The 26,220-nt window shown below is 38.0% G+C and overlaps 1 protein-coding gene across 1 annotated transcript in view; it reads left to right on the top strand.

The window, feature by feature from the left end:
- The window catches only part of ddx10 (DEAD (Asp-Glu-Ala-Asp) box polypeptide 10), a 188,306-nt gene that overhangs the window by 9,129 nt on the left and 152,957 nt on the right, over positions 1-26,220 (top strand). Inside the window, exons 3-9 of the mRNA XM_059646651.1 lie at positions 2,246-2,376; positions 4,165-4,323; positions 9,174-9,294; positions 12,094-12,283; positions 13,924-14,050; positions 16,671-16,833; positions 18,872-18,956. Of these exons, the coding sequence (XP_059502634.1) occupies positions 2,246-2,376; positions 4,165-4,323; positions 9,174-9,294; positions 12,094-12,283; positions 13,924-14,050; positions 16,671-16,833; positions 18,872-18,956 (976 nt within the window). The remainder of the gene's footprint in view (positions 1-2,245; positions 2,377-4,164; positions 4,324-9,173; positions 9,295-12,093; positions 12,284-13,923; positions 14,051-16,670; positions 16,834-18,871; positions 18,957-26,220) is intronic.

Here is a 26,220-nt window from a genome sequence, read left to right on the forward strand (position 1 = left end):
CACTTTGGAAAAAAGAATACAGGCAGGGACTATTTTCTAAATGGTGAGAAAAATCGTTCGAGGTGAGCTACTTGCTTGGATTGAGGATTGGCTATCTGACAGAAGGCAGACAGTTGGGATAAAAAGCTCTTTTTCGGAATGGCAACCGGTGACGAGCAGCGTCCCGCAGGGTTCAGTGTTGGGGCCACAGCCGTTCACCTTATATATTAATGTTCTGGATGAAGGGACTGGGGCCATTCTGGCAAAGTTTGCCAATGATACGAAGATAGGTGGACAGGCAGGTAGTACTGAGGAGGTGGGGAAGCTGCAGAAAGGTTTAGACAGTTTAGGAGAGTCGTTCAGGAAATGGCTGATGAAATTCAATGTGAGTAAATGTGAGGTTTTGCACTTTGGAAAAAAAAATACAGGCATGGACTATTTTCTAAACGGTGAGAAAATTCGCAAATCAGAAGTGCAAAGGGATCTGGGAGTGTTGGTCCAGGATTCTCTAAAGGTTAACTTGCAGGTAGAGTCCGTGATTAAGAAAGCGAATGTAATGTTGTCGTTTATCTCAAGTGGGTTGGAATATAAAAGCAGCGATGTGCTTCTGAGGCTAAATAAGGTTCTAGTTAGGCCCCATTTAGAATACTGTGTCCAATTTTGGGCCCACACCGCAGAAAGAACATACTCACCCTGGAGCGTGTCCAGCAGAGATTCACATGGATGATCCCTGGAATGGTAGGTTTAGCGTATGATGAACGGCTAAGGATCCTGGGATTGTACTCATTAGAGGTTAGAAGGTTGAGGGGAGATCTAATAGAAACTTACAAGATAATGTGTGGCTTAGGAGGGGTGAACGCTGGGAAATTGTTTCCATTAGGTGGGGAGACTAGGACCCGTGGGCGCAGCCTTAAAATTAGAGGGGGTAAATTTAAAATGGAAATGAGACAACATTTCTTCAGCCAGTGTGTGGTGGGCTTGTGGAATTCATTGCCGCAGAGTGCAGTGGAGGCCGGGACGTTAGATGCTTTCAAGGCAGAGGTTGACAAATTCTTGATCTCAAAAGGAACCAAGGGCTACGGGGAGAGTGCAGGGAAGTGGTGTTGAAATGCCCATCAGCCATGATTTAAATGGCTGAGTGGACTTGATGGGCCGAATGGCCTTACTTCCACTCCTGTGTCTTATGGTGTAAGGGATGTGAGGATTGAATAACAAAATGGAGCTGAGGCTAATGATCAGCATTGATGGATTACAGGCTCCCCTCCTAACAGCAATGTGGGTGCTCCTCAGGATTGCAGTGGCTCGAGAGGGCAGCTCACCATCATTTCTTCAGGGCAGTTTGGAATGAGAAGGAAATGCCAGCAATGCCCACTTCTCCTAAGTAAATTGGAAAAAATTATCACGATGTTCCCAGGAATGGAGGATTTGAGTGTTAAGGGGAGGCTGGGATGTTTTTTCCTAGAGGGTAGGTGGTTGAGGGGTGAATTTAAAGAGGTTTATAAAATTGTGAGGGGCATAGATAATGTGAATGGCAGGTGTCTTTTCACTGGGTTGGGGGAGTTCAAAGTTAGTGGGCATATTCTTAAGGTGAGAGGAGAAAGATTTAAAAGGGAATTGAGGGCCCAACTTTTTCATAGTTAGGGCGGTATGTGTGTGAATGAACTGCCAGAGGAAGTGGTAGATGCAGGTACAGTTATACGATTTAAAAGATATTTGGACAGGTACACGAATAGAAAAGGTTTAGAGGATAAGGTCCAAATGCAGGCAAGTGGGACGAGTTTAGTTCGAGAAACTTAGTTTTCATGGTTGAGTTGGGCTGAAGGGTCTCTTCCCATCCTTTTTAACATTGAAGCTGAGGTAGTGACTGTCCCTCCAAACCAGAACAGCTACTATGCACTCTGAAAAGCAGCACCTCCTCAGCTTTTCAAAGCAATGCAGTGATACTAATACTGTATTTGTATCTTTCATGTGGCATTTTGTGCATATAATCTAAAGAGCACATTTTTTGGTTGAAGCAAGATCATCTCAGCATGCACCTCATCTTGCATGGAATATAGCTCTAAGGAAATATAAATATCGAAAAGTTGTTTGATTCTCCATATTGCAAGATTTATGTCTTGTTAGCCTTTTAGTTCCATTCAGTACTCTACTCTGAGTAGAACTATAGAGAAATAAAGCATCTGACAATATTATCTGTGCCTGAATTAAACCGTAGATTTAGCTTAATCTGTTGTGGAAATTTGTAAAGGTCACATTCTCTTCATAGGTTTGTTGCAGGCTCAATATCGTATGCCCACAGAAATACAGAAGCAAACAATTGGACTAGCCTTACAAGGCAAAGATATTCTTGGTGCTGCAAAGACTGGATCTGGGAAGACGTTGGCATTTATTATTCCTGTAAGTGACTGGGATTAATGGAGCATGGTTTCTGTTAATGAAAAACTGATTTGACAGACCAAGCAAATATGAATGATATTTATGAAATATAATGCAAGTTTGTTTGGTAATAGACTTTCTAAATATTTTTGTCTGTGTGCATTTTAATGAGCAGCTTAATGGCAATTTAACAGATTTAAACAAGTGGTTTGCACTATAGTAATGGAAATATAAATTTTTAGAAATGTAAATGGCCAAGTGTTTACATGTAACATGAACGGAATGTTTCATTTGAATATCTTTTTCCAATTTCCCTCTGGCCTCTGCCCCCATGTTGCCTGAAGACAGTGCTGGGCCTTGACTCCCTGTGTGTATTGTAACAGAATATTGATTTTATATTAGGCTCTAAGTTAATGATGGTAAGGGCAGTGAAACTGTCAGAATTCACATCATTATTCCATTCAAATTGACATCATTTCTGGAATCTACATAAGTGCAGAATAAAGGGAAATTCCAGAAATTGCTGTCAGTAATTCTGTGCTTTTCCAGAGTGTGTTCTGTTCAGATCCCCCAGAATGCAATCAATGGAGGACCAATTGAATTGATGAGAGTTCCACTCTTACACCAGTTCCCTGTTTTAAAAAATACTCTTGAAGTTGCATCCAGTAGAATGAAATTTAAATAGTTTTTTAATGTAATACTAACTTTGTAGTTACCAGTAAACACCTGAGGCTGAGACACTATTGTTACATTGATACAATGTCAAACTTCTGCAAAACTTGAAAAAAATGCACTTTTGTAATGTTTATTTTAATGCTTGCTTATTTTTGTTTTAGTTTGAATGCTAATTAAGTGTATTTCATTTCTTGAAAATCAAGAAGAGGATGACATCTGTTAAGAGCTTTTAATTTCCTGGTTTTCTGTATGAACATTTCCATGTGATTGACTTTCTCATGCTTGCTCATTTCACTGCTGCTACACATTGAAAGGTTTCTTCAACCTGCCATCAAATTTAAACTGCCACTAGGAAAAGTATAAAGTTGGTAAAGCACACAACGGAAATTGCTAGATTTGTATGAGGCTTTTCTTAAAGCTGAGCGTTGTTGCTTTACCACTGACAATAAAATTTGAGTGCTTGGTTTGTGTGAAAAATGGAGCATTTTTATTTCCCCACCCAGCCCTATCTGTAGAACTGAGTTAAGGACAGCTGCTTTGCGCTTATTTCCATTCTATGGATATATCTCTTTTAATGATAAATGATTTGGTGCAGCCTGACACAGCATTACATTCTTGTGAATTTGTATACTCGCTACCTGTAATGCAAGTTACTAATCAAATATGGGTTGCACATCCCTTAGTAATGAGTTTCTGAGGTGTATTTTGGATTCCAGTCTATTATGATATTTATTCAGAAATTGGATGGACCTTTAACAGGATTTCTTGATTATTGGACTGTTATTGCATCTGTAGTTTAGTTACACTATTTTAAATGTTACATTTTTCTGGTTGATGGGGCACTATGTTTTAAGTGATGTGAATCTGCTTATTTAGTCTGTTACAGTTACTATGTGTATCACTTTACAAAAACAAATACTTTCTAATAACGTTATTCCCAATTTTATTGCTGAATACCAAGAAATTATACATATGGCAATTCAGATGCCTGGCATTTGAGTTTACCATTTGTATAATTTGATTCAAAGGAAAGTTGCTCAAAAAAAATTAAAAATCTGGAAGGTTTGTACAATGCATTAGACAAGCTGATTTTGTTGACCATATGCTAATAACAGTCTTTCTGCCACACTGCAGATATTGGAATGTCTTTATCGTCAACAATGGACATCGGAAGATGGATTGGGTGTTCTTGTCATATCCCCTACAAGAGAACTTGCATATCAGACCTTTGAGGTTCTACGCAAAGTGGGGAAAAATCATGAACTTTCAGCTGGGCTAGTAATAGGAGGAAAGGTAGGCAATAAACATATACTTCTAGAACTATTGTGCTTGGAGATTAAAATATAATGCTACGCATAGGGTAAAATATTAAAATAACATAGGCTGGGCCATAGTTTGGTTATTTCCTCAAAAATGGCCAGTTCTTGACATGTCAAATAATGACCAATGTTGTCAGGGAACTGTATAATATTCAGGCTTTCCACAATTGTTGCCATAAATTACCTTGTTTAGATGTTGCATGATTGTTTGCTGAATTTGCAATTTTTTTTATCAGACTAGATTTTTCAAATCTATTTACAAACATCGAAAGCATTTGTTAATAGCAAAAGGAATCTTATATTTACAAATACTTTGTCTAGTTGGATGTATTATGCAGATTTTGCTGTCAAAGTAGTGGGTGAGGATAATGATCATTGCTGTTACTAATGTGTTAATAGTACAACAGTGTCAGACTATTGTGTGTTTGCCTTTTTTTGTGCTGAGTCCTTTTTTGTGAAAATGGTACTTCACTGTACATACTTGACCTAAATGCATTGAGTGATGAGGAATTGCTGGGTTTGCCTATTAGAATCAAACTAAACTTACTACAGAAAGTTAAATCCTATCATTTCACATCTAATACCCCGTCAATAATATGTTAATGATGTGCTAATGAACCCCTTCACGTCTATAGATTAATTGTTACCATTTCAGTTATTAATTGTTGACAGTTTCAAAACTGTTGTTTGCTCTCTATCTGTCATACACTCGATCTCCCCTCATTTCAATTTTGTAGTTACTCTCCCTGTGAATTAATTCAGCCTGAACAATATGGCCACTTTCGTGCAACTCACGTGCCTCATTCTAGAGTTTGTGATAACTTCAACTATTAGTAGCAATAGAAACTTTAATTTCCGTTGGATTTTTAAACGTCGTATATCATCCTTCTGTACTTCATGACAAGCAAATAGAGATATTGGTGTAGGTGAAAGAGGTGGGTTTTAATACAAAGATGGTGTGCTTTAGGGCTAGACTAAGTGTGTTTACATCCATATGTTACCTTAAAATTTTTGAATGTTTTGAATACTACCTCTCCTCATTTTTCTTCAGAGAAGGATGTTATCACTTTTAAAACTTTCTATTACTGAAACCATAAGCTGATGATAATCTGCTTTTCTATTCTTCCTGTCAAAGTGTGTGATCTGTTATTTTCCCACCTCATCTTCCATCTGCCAAATTTTTTCCCACTCTTGTTGCCTATCCATGTCCATTTGCAGACCCTTGTGTCTTCGTCACACTTGCTTTCAAATCTATTTTTGTATTGTTAGCAAGCTTTGTCTTTTAATCTGAGTCATCAACATAGATTGTAAATACTCGAGATCCCAACTCTGTGCGACCCACTGCGTAGTTGCCAACTTGTGTTACTGTGCATGTAATGATGTAGGAGATCACATCATGGAGTGTCTATGGAACGATGCTACTTGGTAGACTGCCTGCTGAGTTTGAGTGGAATTAGTTCATAGAATGTTGGGTAAAGAGTTATCTTTAAAAGACCATAAGCTGCAGTAACCTCTCAAGCAAAACAGAGCACCCAATGACTCATCGCCAAAATAACAGAAAATGAGAACAAGTGAGGAACCCAGCAACAGGACAGTGCAGTGGGATGACAATCAAAGGACACCTTGCACTTGGACAGAGCACTGCAAAAATCATCAAAAGAGCGGGCTGGTGACTGAAAAGCAGATCTCAGTATGATGACTGTAAACTAAACAGTATGGAAAATGGTCTCCAATGAGGGGAATCCATGGAACAGTGTCTCATAATCAGAATCTTTCAAGCTGTTGCAAGGCAGTCGGTAAAAGATGAAATCGCCACATGAGGTTGTCAGAGCTTTAAATACTTACTTTAGGCCATGGCAAAATATGAGTGTACAGGGAACAAAATGTAATCAAAAGCCTAGAGAGAGGGTAGATTCATTTATTAATGACCTGTATTTTTTTACTGCTAGCTGAATATGCCTTCACCAGAGATTGGACTATGGCCAGAGTTTTGGAAGAAACACCATCAAATGTCTTGCAGCTCAGGGAAGATTTGACTTTAGGAAAAATAGTGCAATTAGCAGGAAAATCTGAAATAAGGAAAGAGAATTATTTTTATTCAAGGTGATGAAGAGGCTTTATGGAGAAAAGACATTCGAGGGAGGTCACAAAAGTGGAAGCACACCAAAACTGAGGCCAGGAAACCATGCAATGCTAATGTTATTAGGCTGTTTTCTTGCTGTGCTTTGAAGAGCGTTAAAATGAAGATTGACCTGCCAGAAATATGGTGCGCCCTTCCTGCAAACAGTCCATTTTAAACAATTTGTCGTAATAAATCTATTTTGATCCCAAAACAGAGGGAACATCCCATAAGAATGAGTGATGTTCAAAAGACTGGAGTGTAAAACAGCAATGAAATAGCACATTTCCCACATATAGAAAAGAATGAAAATAGAGATGTTGACGAGCTAGCACAAAAGCACATTGGCACAAAACAGATTTTAAACTTGATAATGGAGCAGGTTGTCAGTTTTCCTATATGCAGTAAAGTGGCTGAGTCAAGAAAAGCATCTAGCCATCCATCATTCAATTCCCAGAACCAGCAGGAATCTAATTAAAAGCAAAAGGTCTGTTGTCGACAAGACTGCAGTATCAAATGTGAGCAGTCAATAAAACTGTGATTCAAAGTCACAATGGATTTGGAGCAGAATTCCCAAAGTTGCCCATTGACCTAGAGAGGTTGAGCCAGCTTACTATCTAACTGTGGAAACAGAAGCCAAGCTAATTTGCCTATTCCCATCTGGAAAAGCCTTGTATCCACATTTGAAAATTAAGGTGATGCTTTAGCAAGGAATGATTTCACCAGTGGTCAAACAAACAAATTGGTTTTCTGGCATGGTATCAGTTCTAAAACTCACTAAGAATTTGTGAATCTTGAGCACTAAAATAAAACAGTAGAGAAGGATAGCTACCTAATGGAATTAATTGGATACAAAGCTAGTGAACAATGCCATTTTCAACAAACCTGAGACTAACGGTGGTTTCTGGCAGCTTCCATGGCATCCAGAAACCTTACTGTTTGTAATATTCAGAACAGTATTTGGAAGATGTCAGTTTAATAGTTTGCCTTCCACACTGCCTTCTACACCTAAGCTTACAAAGACCGATGACAAACATCTTCAAGGGATTAAGTATGGTTATCTGCTATTCTAATTCATGTCTCAAACAAAACCAAATAGCATGACAAAAGTTTAAGAAATGTACTGAAGACCTTTTAGGCAGTAGGACCAATTTTGAATGAAAAATGTGAATTCTCAGCCATATTAGCGCATGTTGTTCGTGCAACAGACATTGTAGCCGACTTGCAAAAGACCAAGCTATCAAAGAGTTCCTATCACCCTGAGATATTGTGGAACTGTAGTCTTTCAAACACATGTGCAAATTTTAATTAAAACTTGTTCAAAGAAGTGAACCACTGCAACAACTGCTCATGCAGGAAAAGGTGTTGGAGCAAACATCAGTGAAGGTCCTTTGAAGATGTGAAGGAAGTGCTTATCTCATGAGCAATTCCAGATCATTACAAGTCAACACTACCAACAGTAATATCAGCAGATGCATCATCAATTGGACTCTTCCAAATCCAGAAAAAATGAAAACTGAGACCAGTCTGCTAGGTTGTTGTCATAAATGTAGCAGAAGTACACCCTAATTGATTGTGAAACAAGAGCTGGCAGTTACAATGGCTTGTGATCAGCTCCCAAGGAACTGTGAAAAAGAGTGAGGAGATTTGTGAAACAGCTGTTGCATTTATCTCTGAGGCAGAGATTTTTGGGGAGATTTGTAAAGACTGTGACTAGCCTGGTTTGAGACATGTAAACCGAAGGGTTAATAGACAAATATGAAAATTTATAGTCAGTAGCAATATAAAAGAGCACGTCACATAATGGAAAAATGCTACAGTCTAGGCTTCGTGTTAAGTTTCAGTGGCAGAAATGATTCATAAAATGTAAAACAAAAAATATTAAAATCAAACTAACTCCAACAGCCTCTGTTAAACACCTATCCCTTTCCAAAGTGTAATTCCGCATTAATGGAGAGTTTATGCATTTATTTTGACTGTTTTCTGTCACTTAGCCTGTCCTTTGCCCTTGCTAATGTCTTACCTTAACAGCTTGAACTTTAATCTTGTGCAGTAATCTTTATATGGCGCATTATTGAGTAAGTTTCAGAAATCCAAACACTTGACTCATTCATGGGTTTCCCATTGCCCACTGAAAACAAATGGAGCTAATGGCTGACGGATCCTTTGGACAGGATGGCCTGAGTCTTGGTGTTTGAAAAGGTGGCTGTAATGATATTGGATGCATGAGTTGCAGTCTTCTAAAATTTCCCTAATTCTAGAATCTTTCTGTAGATTCAAACCACTGGGATCTTCCTTTTGCCCTCATTGTTTCTCACTTTGTGAATATGTTTGCAGGAATACTTGACATGTTTGAGTAATTTCTGAACCACTATTTACTGTATCTTTGTACTTCAGCATCAGTGTTTAGCTACGCATTTCTTCTATTGTTCCATATTTTTCCTTTGTTGCCAGTCTTTCACATTGGTAAGTATACGCGTGATAGATTTTTCCCATCTAGTTTGAATTTTAAAAAAAATTTTGCCAGTAGCTTAGACCATGTGTGATATTGGATCTAGTGAATTTGCAGAATTCTACTGTCACTTTTGAAAGGGCCTTTGTTAGCAATTAGGGCATATTTTAGTCTTCCATTCTCTCATCTGTTTCTGTTGCCAAATACTAATTTCTTATTTGGGGTATTGAATACATACTCTTATTAACAATAGGATCTGAAAACAGAGTCAGAGAGGATCCATCGTACCAATATTGTCATCTGCACTCCGGGTCGTCTTCTGCAGCATATGGATGAAACAACGTATTTCCATGCTTCTGATTTACAAATGCTTGGTATGTGTTTTTGCTTTAAGGGACACATTTTGAGGCAATGCTTTCTATTCAGAAATGTAATTGATGTGTAAAAGTGCTGATCTTAATGTTAGTATTTGTTTGGTAGCACAAAACCTGACTGTGCTGAACAAAATAAACACTTAATTAGAAACTACTTCTTGCACTCATCAGGACAGTGTGCAGGAATAGTATTGTAAAGGGGAACAGCATTTTTTTGCCTTCTAAGAAGAGTGTGCTGATTGGTTGACAAGGGGACTCTGAAATGACAGAGCATTGCAGAATGCAACATTACAGAAGAATGTATTAGTTTGATTGACAGTTAACTGTCAAGCTTTATTTATATTTAAACAAGGCTGTTTGACTCTGGCCCGGGTACTGCCCTGAAGAATAAACTATTAATAGCCAAACTTGTTTCCAATGAAGCAGGTACACGTTCTTTCTGCCTGTGAAGGACAGGGCTTTCCTTTTTGATACATGTAGCTTCTAATAAATGTGCCACAATGCAAACCCAACTGTCAAATTTAAGTGGTTGTCAGTGTAATTCTTGCAACAGTTGGAATTATTTAGCAAATGTTATCCAATCACCAAATGACCACCACCTGCAACACTATGGGCTAACTGAATCAGTCAGATACCACTTGAGGCTAGTAAACAACTTTTAACATCAAACTTCAATAGTGTTAGTAAATAATGATTAGCTATAAATATTCAGGTTTTCTTCTACTTGAAGTCAAAATTTTCTCTTATTGTCCTGTTGCTTTCAAGGTCCTCTCTTTGTGCATTTTTGAATTGCCTTTTGCTTGACTTGTGTATTTAAAACATGTAAAATTGACTGGGTGACTTATTTTCCTCTACGTCATGCCTTGTGGCAATCTCGTTAGCTTTCACTCTATTTCCCACTGTATTTGATATTAAGAATTCGTAATGTGGTAATTGAAGCCATTGAACAGCATCTGAACATAATTAGGCTGTAAACAATGATGCCCGAAAACATGGAGGTATACGTGAGGCTATCAGAATGATTTGGAATGAAGTTTCCTGACTTGTTCATTGGTAGGCCAGAAACTACAGACTGCGGAGGAAGCTGCTGTTCTCTGCAGGGGAAGTGATTAGTATTGCCACCAGGCTACTAATCCTGAGACACGGGTAATATTCTGGGGAGCTGGGTGGGAGTCCCACCATGGCAGTTGGTGGAATTTGAATTCGATGAAAATCTATACTTAAGAGTCTTATGATGACCAGAGAATTATTGCCGATTGTTGGAGAAAAACTCTTCTGGCTCACTAATGTCCTTTAGGGAAGGAAACTGCTGTCTTTGTCTGGTCTGGCCTACATGTGACTTCAGACCCACAACAATGTCGTTGATTGTTGACTGCTTCTGGGTAGTCTGGAATCAGCAATGAATGCTGGCTTGGCATTCGATGGGTTCCAATGGGTAGGCGATGGTCTAGTGGTATTATCGCTAAACTGTTAATCCAGAAACCGAGGTAAAGTTCTGGGGACCTGAGTTCGAATCCTGCTGTGGCAGATGGAGAATTTGAATCTAATGCTGATCGTGAAACCATTGCCGATTGTCGGGAAGAACCCATCTGGTTCACTAACATCCTTCAGGGAAGGAAATCTGCCATATTTACCTGGCCTGGTCTACATGTGACTCCAGACCCACAGCAATGTGGTTGACTGTTAACTGCCATCTGTGCAATTAGGGATGGGCAATAAATGCTGGCCTAGCCAGTGATGCCGACATCCCGGGAATGAATAAAAAAAAGCTAATAACACCACTTTCCGTTAATAATATTTTTTAAAAAAGTTAAGGAAGGACCTCTATACTGGGGGGGAAAAAAAATGGAAGACTTAGTGAAAGGATTTCACAGGAGCAAGTATTCCAATAGTGTGAACAAAAGTAAGTTAAAGGAAGATTTCATAATTGGTGTGAAGTAAAAGGTTTGAAGATGGAAGTGGTGTTTTGAGTTTGTGTACCTGGAATATTTGATACCTGCTGAAGACAAATTATGTTAGACTGAAGTATCTTGCTAGACCAAGGAAATTGGTCAAAGAAGGACCATCTCCATGAATTGTGACATGGAATATACACAGAGTTAATACCATTTGACATTTCTGTACGGTATTGAAAGCTGGTTCTTGTGTTAAGTGTAGAAATTGAGTTTTTTTGATTTCATAGTATGACGTGTTTGAGATTTTATCTTGAAAGATCGAGTGGCCTAACTCTGAATTAAAGTAAATTAGATATCTGCATAACAAACACATTGCAGTGGGATTGTTGTACCGAAAACCTGTATCCTGAAAGGGGTTCTGGAATAGCTTCAATCAGGAGGCCAGAGGTGATGCACGCAGAACCACAGTTGACTGAAGGGAGTGGGTAATGAGAGACATTATATTTGCTAACATTTGTAATATACGTGGCCAATCTAACCTCGGTCACTAGTGTTATTACTGTGTGTATATGTAATGCATTGATAAATCAATTTACTGTGGCCTTATTATTGTCTGGAAGAAAGGCACTCTCTTTAATTTTCTGGGGCAATGCCGCTAAAACTGTTAAAGGGATAGTTGCACTTCACAAGTGCGGTCGATTGTATCTGGGTTCCATTGTATAAATTATAAGAAACTGCCTGTATTTGAACATGTTTGCTTGTGCCTATCAATTACTAAAGTACAATAGAATCTGTAATGATTGATGTAGCAATGTGTAAAGCTTCAGCTGTGAAAGAGCACTGATTGGAGTAATGTACTTGATCATTTGCCTTCATTGGACATGCTTTCTTTTTCCTGTTGCAGTCTTGGATGAAGCTGATAGAATTTTGGACATGGGGTTTTCTGCAACAATGAATGCCATTGTAGAAAACCTCCCAAAGAAACGTCAGACCTTGCTTTTCTCAGCAACTCAAACTAAATCTGTTAAGGACTTGGCACGATTGAGTCTGAAAGACCCAGAGTATGTTTGGGTTCATGAAAATGCAAAATTCAGGTACGTTCTTTAATGTTTTGCTTCATAATAAGTCTGTAAACTTGTAGCAGATCCTCAGACGTTTATTTTCCTTAAGATACCTATAAATGGTGATTGCTTTTGTCTGGTGTATGCCAGGCATATGTTTTAATGTTGTATTGGTTGTTTGTGTTTAGTTTAAAATACAATGTAGTTCCAATTTTAATGGAGTTGTAGGTCATTTTGGAGGAAAAAAAATGTCCACTATGCTTATGCACCCTCTCTATCCTGGTTCTTGGGTTTTTACTTCGGCACTTTGACTTTTTCCCTTCTGTATCATTTTGATCTTGTTCTTTCCCTTTTCCTTCATATCATTTCTTGCAATCTCTTCATGCAGATTTGATGCTTGCTGTCTGTCACTGTGCATTTGATTTCTTTATTTGCTATTGAGTGAGTAGTATTGAATCCAGTTGTGCCAGGACCATTGGGAGTAGGTCAAATATACTTCTGAAATGTTGAAAATCAGTATTGTAATCTATGAAATGTAAATTACAGAAAACCATCAATATCAATTATATTGAATTTTGTCGTTACCTTTCTGGAGGTAAAACTTGTTATAGATACATTAATTATTCTGGAATTAGTTAATTCCTATTCAAAACAGCCTGCTCACCGACTGCTACATCACAAAAGCATGCTATAAACGTGACACTGCAGATCTCTGGGTATGTCTGGTTGTTGTATAATATCTGCATATCAATCATTATCTTCAGCTGGCAATTTCAATGTAGATTGATTTAGTACCAATTGAATACCATGTTTGCTACTAACAAAAAATGTGTTTTAGCCTTTCTGGCTTTGGCAATCATTTGTGTATTATTTTTGGGGATTATTTAAGAGTAAATGCTGAAGAGATCGTTCTTTGTAAGAGCTATTGGTAGCTCAAAGGATTGGTTTGCATTTTGAATAATGTGAACCTTGGGTTTATTTACCTTGTGTGCTTGCTGCATATTTCCCAAAGCAGTAAGTTCATGATCGTGTTGAAATTGTCAACTTTTCTCCCAAAGATTTTCAGTTGGGCCGTCCCACATTTAATTGTCTCATTCGTGGTGGAGCTGTGCCACATGAGGCTTTGATATTTTAGACAATGGTCTAATTACAGCCCCATGATTTTTCCAGTTGTTGATTTCAAATGATAATCAAATGGTGTAGACTGACTTCTTCCCTCAGTAATCGGTCTCTGCCATTGCTTTCGAGTTCAGTAATGCCTCTCCATAACAGAATTGTGAACCATGTTTCGGAGTTTTATGATGACCTATGATATAAAGGGAAAAATGTTTTAATGGGTTGCTTTTTGTATTTGCTGACCTTCTGTCTGAGTAATTTGTTCTGCAAATGTTTATTCAAGTTTGTGACATGTGAAACTGAAATCCCACATCATGGTATGGTATCAGTCTTGGCTTAAAATATATGAATTTCAAAACATACTTCCCTTTGTTATCAGAGAATCTTAGACTGGGCAAAAGAGGACATGTACAGTAAAAAGAAATAAAGGATGCCTTTTTGCTCTCTGTCAGTCAGTTATTTTATGTATATGTAACAAAAAGCTATGAACTGTTGAGTTCCTGCTTCGTACTTATTTTTTCCTGTACAAGGACATTATAAAGTATTTTTCTTTGCAGTACTCCTGGAACGCTTGAACAGAATTATGTAGTATGTGAGTTGCCCCAGAAAATCAACATGTTGTACTCCTTTGTGAAGAATCACCTGAATAAGAAGACAATTGTGTTTTTTTCAAGCTGTAAAGAGGTGGGTACTGATCTCAGAATACCAAATTATTCCTGTGTGTACACAAGTCTAACATTCCCACTGAAAAGTATCTGCAAGAATCACTTCAGGATGTTAACCTCTTTGTGAGTAGCTCCAGCTTGTAGACTGATCCCTGAGTGCACATCAGCGACATTCTGTCCTCTGTCAGATTTTCAACATATGTCCATTCCCATTTGCTGTTTCCGGAAGGGATGGAAACCTCTCCGGAGCTGTTGCACTTGAGCTGAACTGGACCCTAAGGCCATAAGACATAGGAGTGGAAGTAAGGCTATTCGGCCCATCAAGTCCACTCCGCCATTTAAATCATGGCAGGGCATTTCAACACCACTTCCCTGCACTCTCCCCATAGCCCTTGATTCCTTTTGAGATCAAGAATTTGTCGATCTCTGCCTTGAAGGCATCCAACATCCCGGCCTCCACTGCACTCTGTGGCAATGAATTCCACAAGCCCACCACACTCTGGCTGAAGAAATGTCGTCTCATTTCAGTTTTAGATTTACCCCCTCTAATTTTAAGGCTGTGCCCACGGGTCCTAGTCTCCCTGCCTAATGGAAACAACTTCCTAGCTTCTACCCCTTCTAAACCGTACATTATCTTGTAAGCTTCTATTGGATCTCCCCTCAACCTTCTAAACTTTGAGTACAATCCCAGGATCCTTAGCTGTTCATCATACGCTAAACCTACCATTCCAGGGATCATCCGTGTGAATCTCTGCTGGACACGCTCCAGGGTGAGTATGTTCTTCCTGAGGTGTGGGGCCCAAAATTGGACTCAGTATTCTAAATGGGGCCTAACTAGAACCTTATATAGCCTCGGAAGCACATTGCTGCTTTTATATTCCAACCCACTTGCGATAAACGACAACATTACATTCGCTTTCTTAATCACGGACTCTACCTGCAAGTTAACCTTTAGAGAATCCTTGACCAACACTCCTAGATCCCTTTGCACTTCTGATTTGCGAATTTTCTCACAGTTTAGAAAATAGTCCATGCCTGTATTTTTTTTTCCAAAGTGCAAAACCTCACATTTACTCACATTGAATTTCATCAGCCATTTCCTGGACGACTCTCCTAAACTGTCTAAATCTTTCTGCAGCTTCCCCACCTCAGTACTACCTGCCTGACCACCTATCTTCGTATCATCGGCAAACTTTGCCAGAATGGCCCCAGTCCCTTTGTCCAGAACATTAATATATAAGGTGAACAGCTGTGGCCCCAACACTGAACCCTGCGGGACAACGCTTGTCACCGGTTGCCATTCCGAAAAAGAGCTTTTTATCCCAACTGTCTGCCTTCTGTCAGACACCAATCCTCAATCCAAGCCAGTAGCTCACCTCGAACACCATGGGCCCTCACCTTGCTCAGCAGCCTCCCGTGAGGCACTGTATCAAAGGCCTTATGGACGTCTAGATAGATAACATCTACTGGGTTTCCCTAGTCTAACATACTTGTTACCTCTTCAAAGAATTCTAACAGGTTTGTCAGGCACGACCTCCCCTTACTAAAACCATGCTGACTTGTTTTAATCTGACCCTGCACTTTCAGGAATTTAGAAATCTCATCCTTGACAATGGATTCTAGAATTTTACCAACTACCGAGGTTAGGCTAATCGGCCTATAATTTTCCATCTTTTGCCTTGATCCTTTCTTAAACAAGGGAGTTACAACAGCAATTTTCCAATCACCTGGGACTTTCCCAGACTCCAGTGACTTTTGAAAGATCACGACCAAAGCCTCCGCTATTTCTTCAGCCACCTCCCTCAGAACTCTAGGATGTAGCCCATTGGGGCCAGGAGATTTATAAATTTTTAGACCCTGGATGGCAGCCTTGGCCAGAGAGAAAGTTGACCACAGGAGGAATACAAATTCTCAGTGACTTCATCACTTCTAAGTAGTTTTGGTGTAGGTTTTCTGGCCCTCTGCATGAACAGTGGAAAAAAACTAGCTGACTGCTTCAAAAATCACTTCTTATCTGTAACCTAGTGGATTTAATTTCCACAGAAACAGAAACTAACTGAGGAATATAATTCCAAGATGCTGGTTTCAATATTTTGAATATCAGTATAATTAAAAGAAATATAACCTGTTATAAAACGTCTTCTAGATATAGTTGCCTTTGCCATAGACATTTAATCAGGGTTGTTTTGAGCTGTATGTTTTTGAGGTTTTCTGCTTTTTGTAGTTGTTCTGAGTTTCAATGGACTAATAATTAGAGTTTGTTTCTCTTTTAAATATTGTTCAGCTTGAAGCTGCATGTTTGCATGGTTTGACTTTTCAATTAAAATGGAGCTCATGTGCTGGAATTGTTAAAGGGTGTGCATTTTATTGCATTGAGTGGATGGTTTAAAAGATGCTACAGATTGCATCCGTGGATATATTCATGTTTGGGAATGCAGGACATATTTGTTTAACTGTTGGCCTGAGTTCTTTAAATATTATTTTGATGGGAGCACTCCTGCTATCCTTGAGGTAAAATAAAAAAAACATATCTTGCAGGTTTCAGTTGGCAAACGACAAATCAGAATTAACATTTTATAATACTACTGCTTTGGGATTTGAAGATTTATTGAGCTCTCCACTCTTTTTCTGTATATTAGGTCCAGTATTTGTTCCGCACATTTTGCCGTCTACGTCCTGGTATTCCAATCCTTGCACTTTATGGCAAGCAACAGCAGATGAAACGAGTTGAGGTCTACAATGACTTTTGCAGAAAAAAGGCTGCTGTACTATTTGCAACAGACATTGCTGCTCGAGGACTGGGTATGTTTAAAAATATATTTCTCTGCCTCCACTGTATCTGCTCCCAACATGGGAGCTTCAAACTCTCAAATATCCCAGATCTCCTCCTATTTCAACACAACCTGTCCATCTTGTCTCCTACCTATCCACCCCACCCATTCCACTGACCAATCCCCACCGCTCCCTACTTGCATCCACCAGTCACCATCACACTTACCTTTCCCCAGCCCCACCCCTCCTCTCTCTTTATTTCCCAGCTTCCTTACCCCTCCCCATTTCTGAAGAAGGGCCCCGACCCGAAATGTCAACTTTTCTGCTCCTCTGATGCTGGCCGGCTGGCTGTGTTCCCCCAGTTCCATACTGTGTTGTTTTCCACAATTTAAATCTTTTGTTTGAAGTTTCTTTCTTACCTGTTGGGCTTTTGAAAGGCTAGTTTTTGTTATTCCTAATTTTCTACTTTTGATACTGTTCAAATTATTTTCTCCCTTGTGCTTGCTCATGTATGTGTTCAATTTCTCTTCTACTTTAACCCCCCAGTGACCACCTTCTTTCCAGTTCTCCTGTTCAGACCATAATCAAAATGCAACAGCTTTCATGTTTCTGTTTGTTATCTGTAAAACACTGATGTTTTCACCCTAGATTATTATAACCCTAGTTGGCTAGATTGTAGTGAATTTCCTTTTGTTTACATGTTTTGGTTATGCATTAGACATAGAGCCCCCTGATTTGAGAATTGGTTTAATTTGTTTGACAACATAGGCAAATACAGAACTAGAAAAGACCACAGCAGAGTAAAAGTATTTGAGAAACTCAATGGTCTATATCTGACAAACCACCAGGTTTGATCCTAGAAATCTGATCGTAGTGTTCTAAAAGAAACAGCTGCAAAGATGGAGTTTTGCTGGTCATGATTTCCTAAATGACGACGACTACTGGGGTTTCAACTGTTTATGATCTATGTTAATGACTTGGACAGGATAACAGCAATGCACCTATGGTTGTGGATAATACAAAGCTAGGTGAGAATGTAAGTTGAGAGATCCATAAATAGACAAAAATAGGTGAAATGAGTAGTAATGAAGGTGATAGGTGGACTATTTTAGAAGTACAGGTCAGGAATTCTTTATTCAAAAACCTTGTGATTGACTGTTTTTCAAAGTTTTTTTTGTTTTTGCATTCACTTAGCTTGCTTTCTAAGACCTTTTTAGTAATGATCTCTCAACCAAAAGCAAAATATTCAATTAAATCTTGAGCTTGTTGTATCCTGGTCAGGTTTGAGAATGGATTCACATTATTTTTTCTGATTTCATCAGGTTTTTGATGAACTTTTTTTCTTCCATTTTCTGTGCACTTACTATGCTTTGTGCCATTTTTTAGCTCCACTTACCACTTGGGCCTGTTTGGGTCCATTCATGCCTTTTGGAAAAATAGTATGCTTGGCCCAAGCAGGCCTCAGAGGGAAGTTTGAATGGACCTGAGCAGACCTGTAGACCTGCTGAGTTCAGGCCTCCAAGGTTAAAATGCTTACTTTAGTGTCTATTTAGGCCTGTGTACTGTTTCATGTTCAGAATTTAATTTTTTGCAGATTCCCCAAGCTAAAGCTTTTTTGTTTTAGTTTCTTTTGTCTCTTTATCTCTGTCAGATCCAGCTTTTTTTCCTCAATCTTTATTTCCCTTTTTTTCACTTCTGAGGTAGACTTCATGTTTTAGACTTTCATTTCTCTGTACAATGCTCAGCCTAAGTGTTTGAGGAGCCTCGTTGTTTCTGGTCGTGCTCACAAGTGTCCTGCAGAGGGTGCACTGCCTAATGACAGCAAGACTGTGCTTAAAAGCCTGTGTAAGTTCTCTTGATTGTTGACAGCTGAATGAATGGCAAATGCAGTTCCTTCACTGCTGACTGAAATCTCTGGAACTGTATCCTTGTGATAAGAATGTTGAGAATGTTTTAAGCTTTACAATAGTGGCATCACTTTGCATAAATGAAATAAAAATCAAAGCAAACAATATATGTATGGGTGGTTATTTATGAAGCTGTTTGAGTTGACTATTTTTCTTTCCAGATTTTCCTGCTGTGAATTGGGTTCTTCAGTTGGATTGTCCAGAGGATGCTAATACTTACATTCATAGAGCAGGGAGGACAGCCAGGTATTGTGATAATGTGCAGAAATGCATATCAAAATGTCTTATCATTCACCTACGAATTCTTATTATACGGGTTGCTTGAATGCATGTAATGAATATTAAGTGGAAAATTATGGATTAAAATGTTCAATTTATTTTTAAAGGATCCAACATTTCCTCTTTTCTGGCTAGGAAAATTAATTTCTTTTAGATGTAATGAGTTTTTTTTTAAATTGCAGATTTGAATGGTTTTCATATTTCCAGCATTATGTATTAGTATCTGGAGATAGCAAAAAGAATCAAAATAATGTGTGTGCAAGACTGGTGAATTAACGGAATGCATAATTCATAACCAGGAAGCAATGAAACTATTTCAGAGATAGCAGGAACTGTAGATGCTGGAGAATCTGAGATAACAACGTATAGAGTTGGATGAACACAGCAGGCCAAGCAGCATCAGAGGAGCAGGAAAGTTGACGATTCGGGGTCTAGGTCCGAAATGTCAACTTTCCTGTTCCTCTGATGCTGCTTGGCCTGCTGTGTTCACCCAGCAATGAAACTAATCCTGCTGAAAATTAACATGTATTAGTTAGAATATTAGGGTTTTAATATTTAATTTAAACATTACTTTCAAAACCTAATTTAGTTTTTTTATTTCCTGATCAGGTAAAGTTTATTTAGTTACTTGGTTACTATTTTATAATTTCAAATTTGAACTTTTAAAATTTTGTTCTTGAGGACTGAATTACACCTGCTTAGCATGGTTCAATTAATTTCATCCTATAACCCAATGAGGAGCTTTTCTAGTCTGAGATTGCAGAGTAGACCATTCAGCCAATTGCTTCTGTGCCAGCGCTCTGCAATGGCAGGTCACCTGGTGCAACTCCCTTGCATTTTCCCTGCCGTGCAGATTTGAGTAATTAAGGAAAGGCTGATCTGTTTCTTCTACACTTAATATGTAATGTAGCACACTTACTCTGAAACATATGTAAAGTGTTTGATTCTATAGGTAGATACAGTGTACACACTAAAGGCTGCAAGGAAAGCATTAAACTCAAATTGCTGAAGAAAATTGAAAATTATAATACGCAGCAGCCAAATCCATTTTGAAAGATGGGACATGGTACAGGGAATTCCAAACACAGCCATTTGATCCCCGCTGAATTGTCTTTTTAATGGTCATTTTTATTCAGACTGTTCTTTTAAAATTTGTTTTCATTTTAAGTAGTTACCAAATTAAACTACACAGCATTCAAAATAACATCTGACACAAAAGTAACTTTACTTGTCTGCAACTGATTTCTGTTCTCTGGAAACTGCTGGAGTAACGTTTGCCCATTGCCACCTGTACTTTATGATTTGAAAGATTAACGGACTCTATTGCCACCTCCACCAAACTCTGAAATGTTTTTGAAAATACAATTTGGTTTTGTTCCTGTAAGTTTCAGAACATGGAAGTGAACTTAAAATCTTGTGACACAGAGAAATGAGAGAATGCGCTACTGCAAACAAATTTAATCAAGTGATCCAAAGGGCCAATTGAAATCAAAGATCATACAACAAGGAAAGTTGAGTGATTCATGTAATCCTTGTTATTTTCGAAACTCTTTACAACTGCCATAAGTACCTTTTCAAAAAAATAGCTAGAAAGATGAATTGTCAAAAGAGAGCATTTAAAAATCCTGATTGGAGTGAAAAAGCAGTTACTGAAAAGCAAGAGTGGAAAGCTCATTCACATTTATTAAATAGCCTGCTACTTTTATATGCGTTAGCTCTTAACCTTGTCAAAACACTAAATAAATATTACCAGATTCAATGTAGCTAATCATTTGCCGGTTCATCTGCTGGCCTAAGGGAAATTTCCATAATTGTATCAAAGTGCTTGAAGATTAAATTTATTGCAAAAAGAAGTTTTGAATTTGATGTTAAATACTTAAAGAATTATGGAGCTTGGGTAAGAGTAATAAGGTTCTAATTTAATCAATCATTTGAAATAATGTCAAGTAGGAAGGTAAAGCTTGAATTAAACAGCCGCATTACTTCACCGCTGCATATACCATTGTCTCAGAGTGAAAGCAATTACATGATGAATCATGAAATGACCACTTCAAGTCACAGAAACAAAATTATCATGTGATTCACCATTTAGTTGTGGCATAAGAATTTTATGTCTTAAGAGCAAAACTATTAGTTTAAGAGTATGAAGCACTTAAGAATTAACAGGTGTAGGCCATGTGGCTTATCAGCCTGTTCTGTCATTTTATGCCATTGTGGCTCATGGATTCTTAAGATGCTGGTTTAGATTATTAAATATATATTTTTAGATTCATTTTCAATTGAAGATGTCATGCTTGGAATAAACATTAGAGAAAATAATGTGAATTTTGATCACACCGTTAATGTACAAATTCTGCTGTATGCTTATGTAGTTTGAAGACCTGCTATTTTTCATAGATTTTGGGTATTCAGCATGGGAATTCACAGGAGCTTTGAACCCTATATTAGAAACTGGCAAAATATGATAATAGGAGTTGTAGAGTCAGCGAGCCATTGTTATTTAGAAGCCATGCCACTCTGTGTAAAGCCATCTGGTTTGCCTCATTTCCCAACTCCATGCCCCCTGAGCCCGCAGATTTATTTCTTTAAAGTGTACATGTAATTTCCTTTTGAAATCACTGACCATTTATGTCACCACCACCATAATTTGAGTGATGTTCAGGTTGTTACCAATCACAGCACCAAGAAGTTCTTCCTCCCATTGCCCTTTGTCTCCTGTCTTAAAACGGTGCCTCCAATCATTGTACAATCAGTTCTTTTGGTCTACTGTGTATCAAATGATGAATGCAAAATAAGGAAGAAATTACTGATTTGCCTTGCTGTATGAAATAGCATACTTCTGCATGGTAAAGAAGCACAAGCTTTTTTTTAAATGTTGCATAACAAAGCTTTGTTTCTGTACAGCAGGAGTAACTGGAATTCTAACAAACCAACAGCATAAGACGTATTGCCACAGTATTTACAAGCTGTATTTTTTGAATGTATAAAAATCCGATGTTGTATTTGGTAATGTTTTCAATACAATGGCTGCTTCTGGGAGGAATGTCTTTGTTTATTAGAGCATGTTTTGACATTATACGATAAAATAATTAGTTAGGTACAATATTGCAAAAATGAGAATTTATATCTGAAAAAGGGGATGCATCTGAAATGAATGGTGCAGAAAAATGTGCAAGAAGGTCATGTGTCTAATAGTTAAATTTTTTTTCAATTGGAAGTTGAACATAGCACAAAATAGACCTAATCTTTTAAAGTGAAGGTGTGTACTTCTCCAGTTATAATTTCAAAGATAAATATCTCATTGTAGCAGACGATGGAAATTGAATTCAGTAAAAACCTGGAATTAAAAGTTTAATGATAAACATGAAACCATTGTCGATTGTCAAGAAACCTATCTGGTTCACTAATGGCCTTAGGGAAGGAAACTCCTGTCCTTACCTGGTCTGACCTACATTTGCCTCCAGATCTACAGCAATGTGGTTGATTCTGAGCAGTGTAGGGATGCTAACAGATGCTGGTCTAGCAAGTGATGCCTACATCTTGTGATTAAAAGTTTTCAAAATAAATGTGCATAATTTTTTTTATTTTTACTATTCTTTTATGGAAAGTGACAGTAACTGACCAGCATTTGTTACTCACTTCTAGTTGCCCTTGAACTGAATAGCTTCCTCGATCTTCTCAGTGGGCAGTCACCACATTGTGGGTATTTTTTCCATTCAAGGAATGTGGACTTTGCTGGATGGGCTAGCATTTATCACCTATCCCCAGTTGCCCTTGAGAAGGTGGTGGTGAGCTGCTTTCTTGAATCACTGCAATCCATTTAGTGTCAGTACAGACAGGGAGGGAGTTCCTGGATTTTGACCCAGTGACATTGAAGGAACAGCAAAATATTTCCAAGGCAGTCTGATGAGTGGCTTGGCAGGAACTTGTAGGTGGTGGTGTTCCCACGTATCTGCTGTTCTTGTCCTTCTGGGTGTTAGTGGTAGTGGATTGGAAGGTGCTGTCTCAGGTGCCTCGGTGAATTGCTACAGTGCATCTTTAGTTGCTACACTCTGCTGCTGGAGTATGTCAGTGGTGGAGGGTATGATGTTTGTGGATATGGTGCCTGTCGAGTCAGCTGTTTTCTCCTAGATGGAATTAAGCTTCTTGAGTGTTATCGGAGCTGCACTAACCCAGGCAAGTGGGGTGTATTCAGTCATATTCCTGATTTGTGTCGATGATGGATGGCCTTTGGGGAGGCAGGAGATAAGTAACTCGCAGCAGGATTCCAAGTCTATGACTTGCTCTTCTGGCCGCACTACTTATATGGCAAATCCAGTTCTACTTCTGATTAATAGTAATTGCCAAGATGTTGATTTGCAACGGATTCACTTATGGTAATGCCATCAAATGCCAAGAGTTGATGATTAAATTCTTGCTCAATTGGCATGGTTATTGCTTGGTACTTGTTACTTGCTATTCGTCAGCCCACGTCTGAATATTGTTCCGACCCTCCTGCATTTGGACATGAATATTGCACATTCAACAACAAGCATTCCCACTTCTGACCTTATGGTGGAGTATCATGTAGGCCAGATCAAATGATAAAAGATTTCCTTCCCTGAAGGGCATTAATGAACTATATGGATGTTTTTGTACAATTATGGTGCAAGGCTGTACAAACTTACGTTTATTTTCTTTTGATTATAGATGATCTAGTTACATTTTTCATTAGATAACCACTCAATTTAAAAATTTGCATCCTTCTGCTGTAATTTCCCCTGTCCCCCAAAAAATCCATAACCACCTTCATTCCTACCAATGTCTGAGATTTCTGACTACTCCATCCTGGCTTCTTGTGCACTCATCTTTAACTCTCTACCATTAATTTTAAACCTATCTCTTTGACAAGTTTTCAGTCGCATTTTCTAATATTGCATGTGGCTTGTTGTACATTTTGTTTGATCACCAGACTGTGAAGTGCCTTGCCAATATTTTGCTGTAGAGAAGGGTGTATATATATGCATATTGTCATCGATCAGTGCCAAGATGGATTTAGGTAGATGTCCCAAATTTTGGGTTCAACAGCAGTAAAAACATTTTGTAAAAAAAAATGTTGTATCCACAATAGAGCTAGTGGGCAAAATAAGGAATCGCAAAAGCCTTTTGCATTGCTTTCTGATAATCTTGTATCAAATGTTCAATTTGATATAATTTTGCTTCAGTTTGTTCTTATTTCACAGTATGTAGTGTATGGAAGTGGTGCAGTGCTTGTCTTGGTTACAACATATTTGCTGTGTCCTTAAAACTGATCTCAGCAGTCCTTTGTCATATGTATCTTGTCTGCAGATCAAACGTTAGCATATGCCATGGATAAGAACTTGCGTATGAATATGGGTGTGAATTCGTATAGCAAGTAAGAACTGCTTGACAATGAAATTATGTAGATTGAATGTTGAGAGAGCATTACATTTGTGATTGTTTTCTAGCTTGTTAATTTTACAGGAAAGCTAAAAGGAATGAGGAAGTATTCAAGGCTGATGTACAAAAATGACAGTTACTACATACCTGATGTTTTGTGAATGCAGCCTAAAATGATAGCGTCTCAGCATAGAAAGATCTGCGTTCATCCACACTGAGTTAGATATCTCTTAAATAATTGAATTGCACATTGACAGTTGAGGTTTGTTTCTGTATTTATGTAATCCATCATTGTGCCATGCATCTAAATGCTGACACTAAATTCTGTACCTGGCTGGTTGATTCCATTATGCCATGCATTTATTGTAAAATCTCAACTATTCAATTTCTATTCAGTTGCTCTGGTGCTGTGTATTTTAAGTAATTGTGAATTAAACCCAGCAAAGATATGAAGGGGAACATTTTGATTCTTTAGAAATTATGGTATTCCTAATTTTTTGCACTTTCTGAACTAAGATTTGCTTGAAATCATTTATTTCAGATCTAGCTGTTCCACAAACAGTGGAAAGATTTTGTCCTTAGCTGGTTCAGTCAAAGTATCTGTAATTTATCAGTTGTGCAGGGTTCTGTGGGAAAGTTTAGGGGAACTGTACTTATGAGCAAATCAAAAATGCTGTTAATGTTTAGTAAATTTCAATGTATGAAATCTCTTCCCTAAAAATGCGAGTGTTTTACTTTTATTTTCTAATAATGTTTCTTCTGATGTAGAAATGCCAATTTATTAGGATGGATGAACATTGTTTTTAGAGCTTGTATACAGATCTTTTAAAAGGAAATTGATCATTTGACGCGAATTCTCATTTCAGTTGGTTTTTATTTTCTAAGTGATACAGAGTTTAATTTTATCTGTTTTTGAGAATACCTTGGTTTTGATGGTTATAGCATATAGTGCTAGTTTTCACATTGCAGGCTCTTCAAACATTTTGAAAGATAGGATTCACAAAAAAATGTGGTATAAGAATATCTAGGATGTGATTTGCATATGTAAGTTGCTTAAAATTGTTCCATAAATATACTCTAAATATATTAACTTCTGTTTTCTTTTGCACTGAACTTAATCTGCAGTGTATCCGTGTTTACCACAGCTTGTTCTCAACTTTTTAAGTATGTTCCTGTGTCTTTGCCTTTTACCAAATTGTTAAATTTTGTTGCCTGGCAATCTTTGACTCCAGTATACCTATAACAGCTCCTTCCTAAGTTTGCTGTTAAGTATTTTCTTTCTAGATTAGTCTGTGTCCATTACACCTTAATTAGATATTTTGCTGCTATGGGCACTGTTCCTGAGAGAGCTCCTCTGTGAAATTATCATCATTTCATGTTTCTGTGTGACTATTTGTCCTTGTAGTTCATCATTTTCACAAATACATTTCAAACCTGCCTTGAAAGATATTTTATTTTCTGTTTCCACCCAATTATATGCTATTTCTGAGAATCGCTGTCTGGGCTCTCAGTGCATCTGATTTATGCTATTTTATTCAACACCTTGGTTTCTAGCCCTCTGTTGCATGAGATTAAGTCCTCTTCCAAAGCTAGAGTTAACCTGCCTGCCAGCATCATTTGTGTTTTTCTTTGCAGCAGAGTAATTAATTGATGCCAAGTATAGCCTTTGTCAGAAGTCAGGGATCTCACTGTTCCATCAAAGTCTTGGACTCAGTTTGCATCAATCATACATGTTGCACCAGGTTTAGTGTTACTGTGAAGACAATACAGCGTGGAATGAAAGCTAAACTTGTAACGTGAATATATAGCAGGAGATTGATCCTGAGTGCAG

The sequence above is a fragment of the Stegostoma tigrinum genome, chromosome 6 (genome assembly GCF_030684315.1).
Source record: "Stegostoma tigrinum isolate sSteTig4 chromosome 6, sSteTig4.hap1, whole genome shotgun sequence".
Classification (NCBI taxonomy): Eukaryota; Metazoa; Chordata; class Chondrichthyes; order Orectolobiformes; family Stegostomatidae; genus Stegostoma; species Stegostoma tigrinum.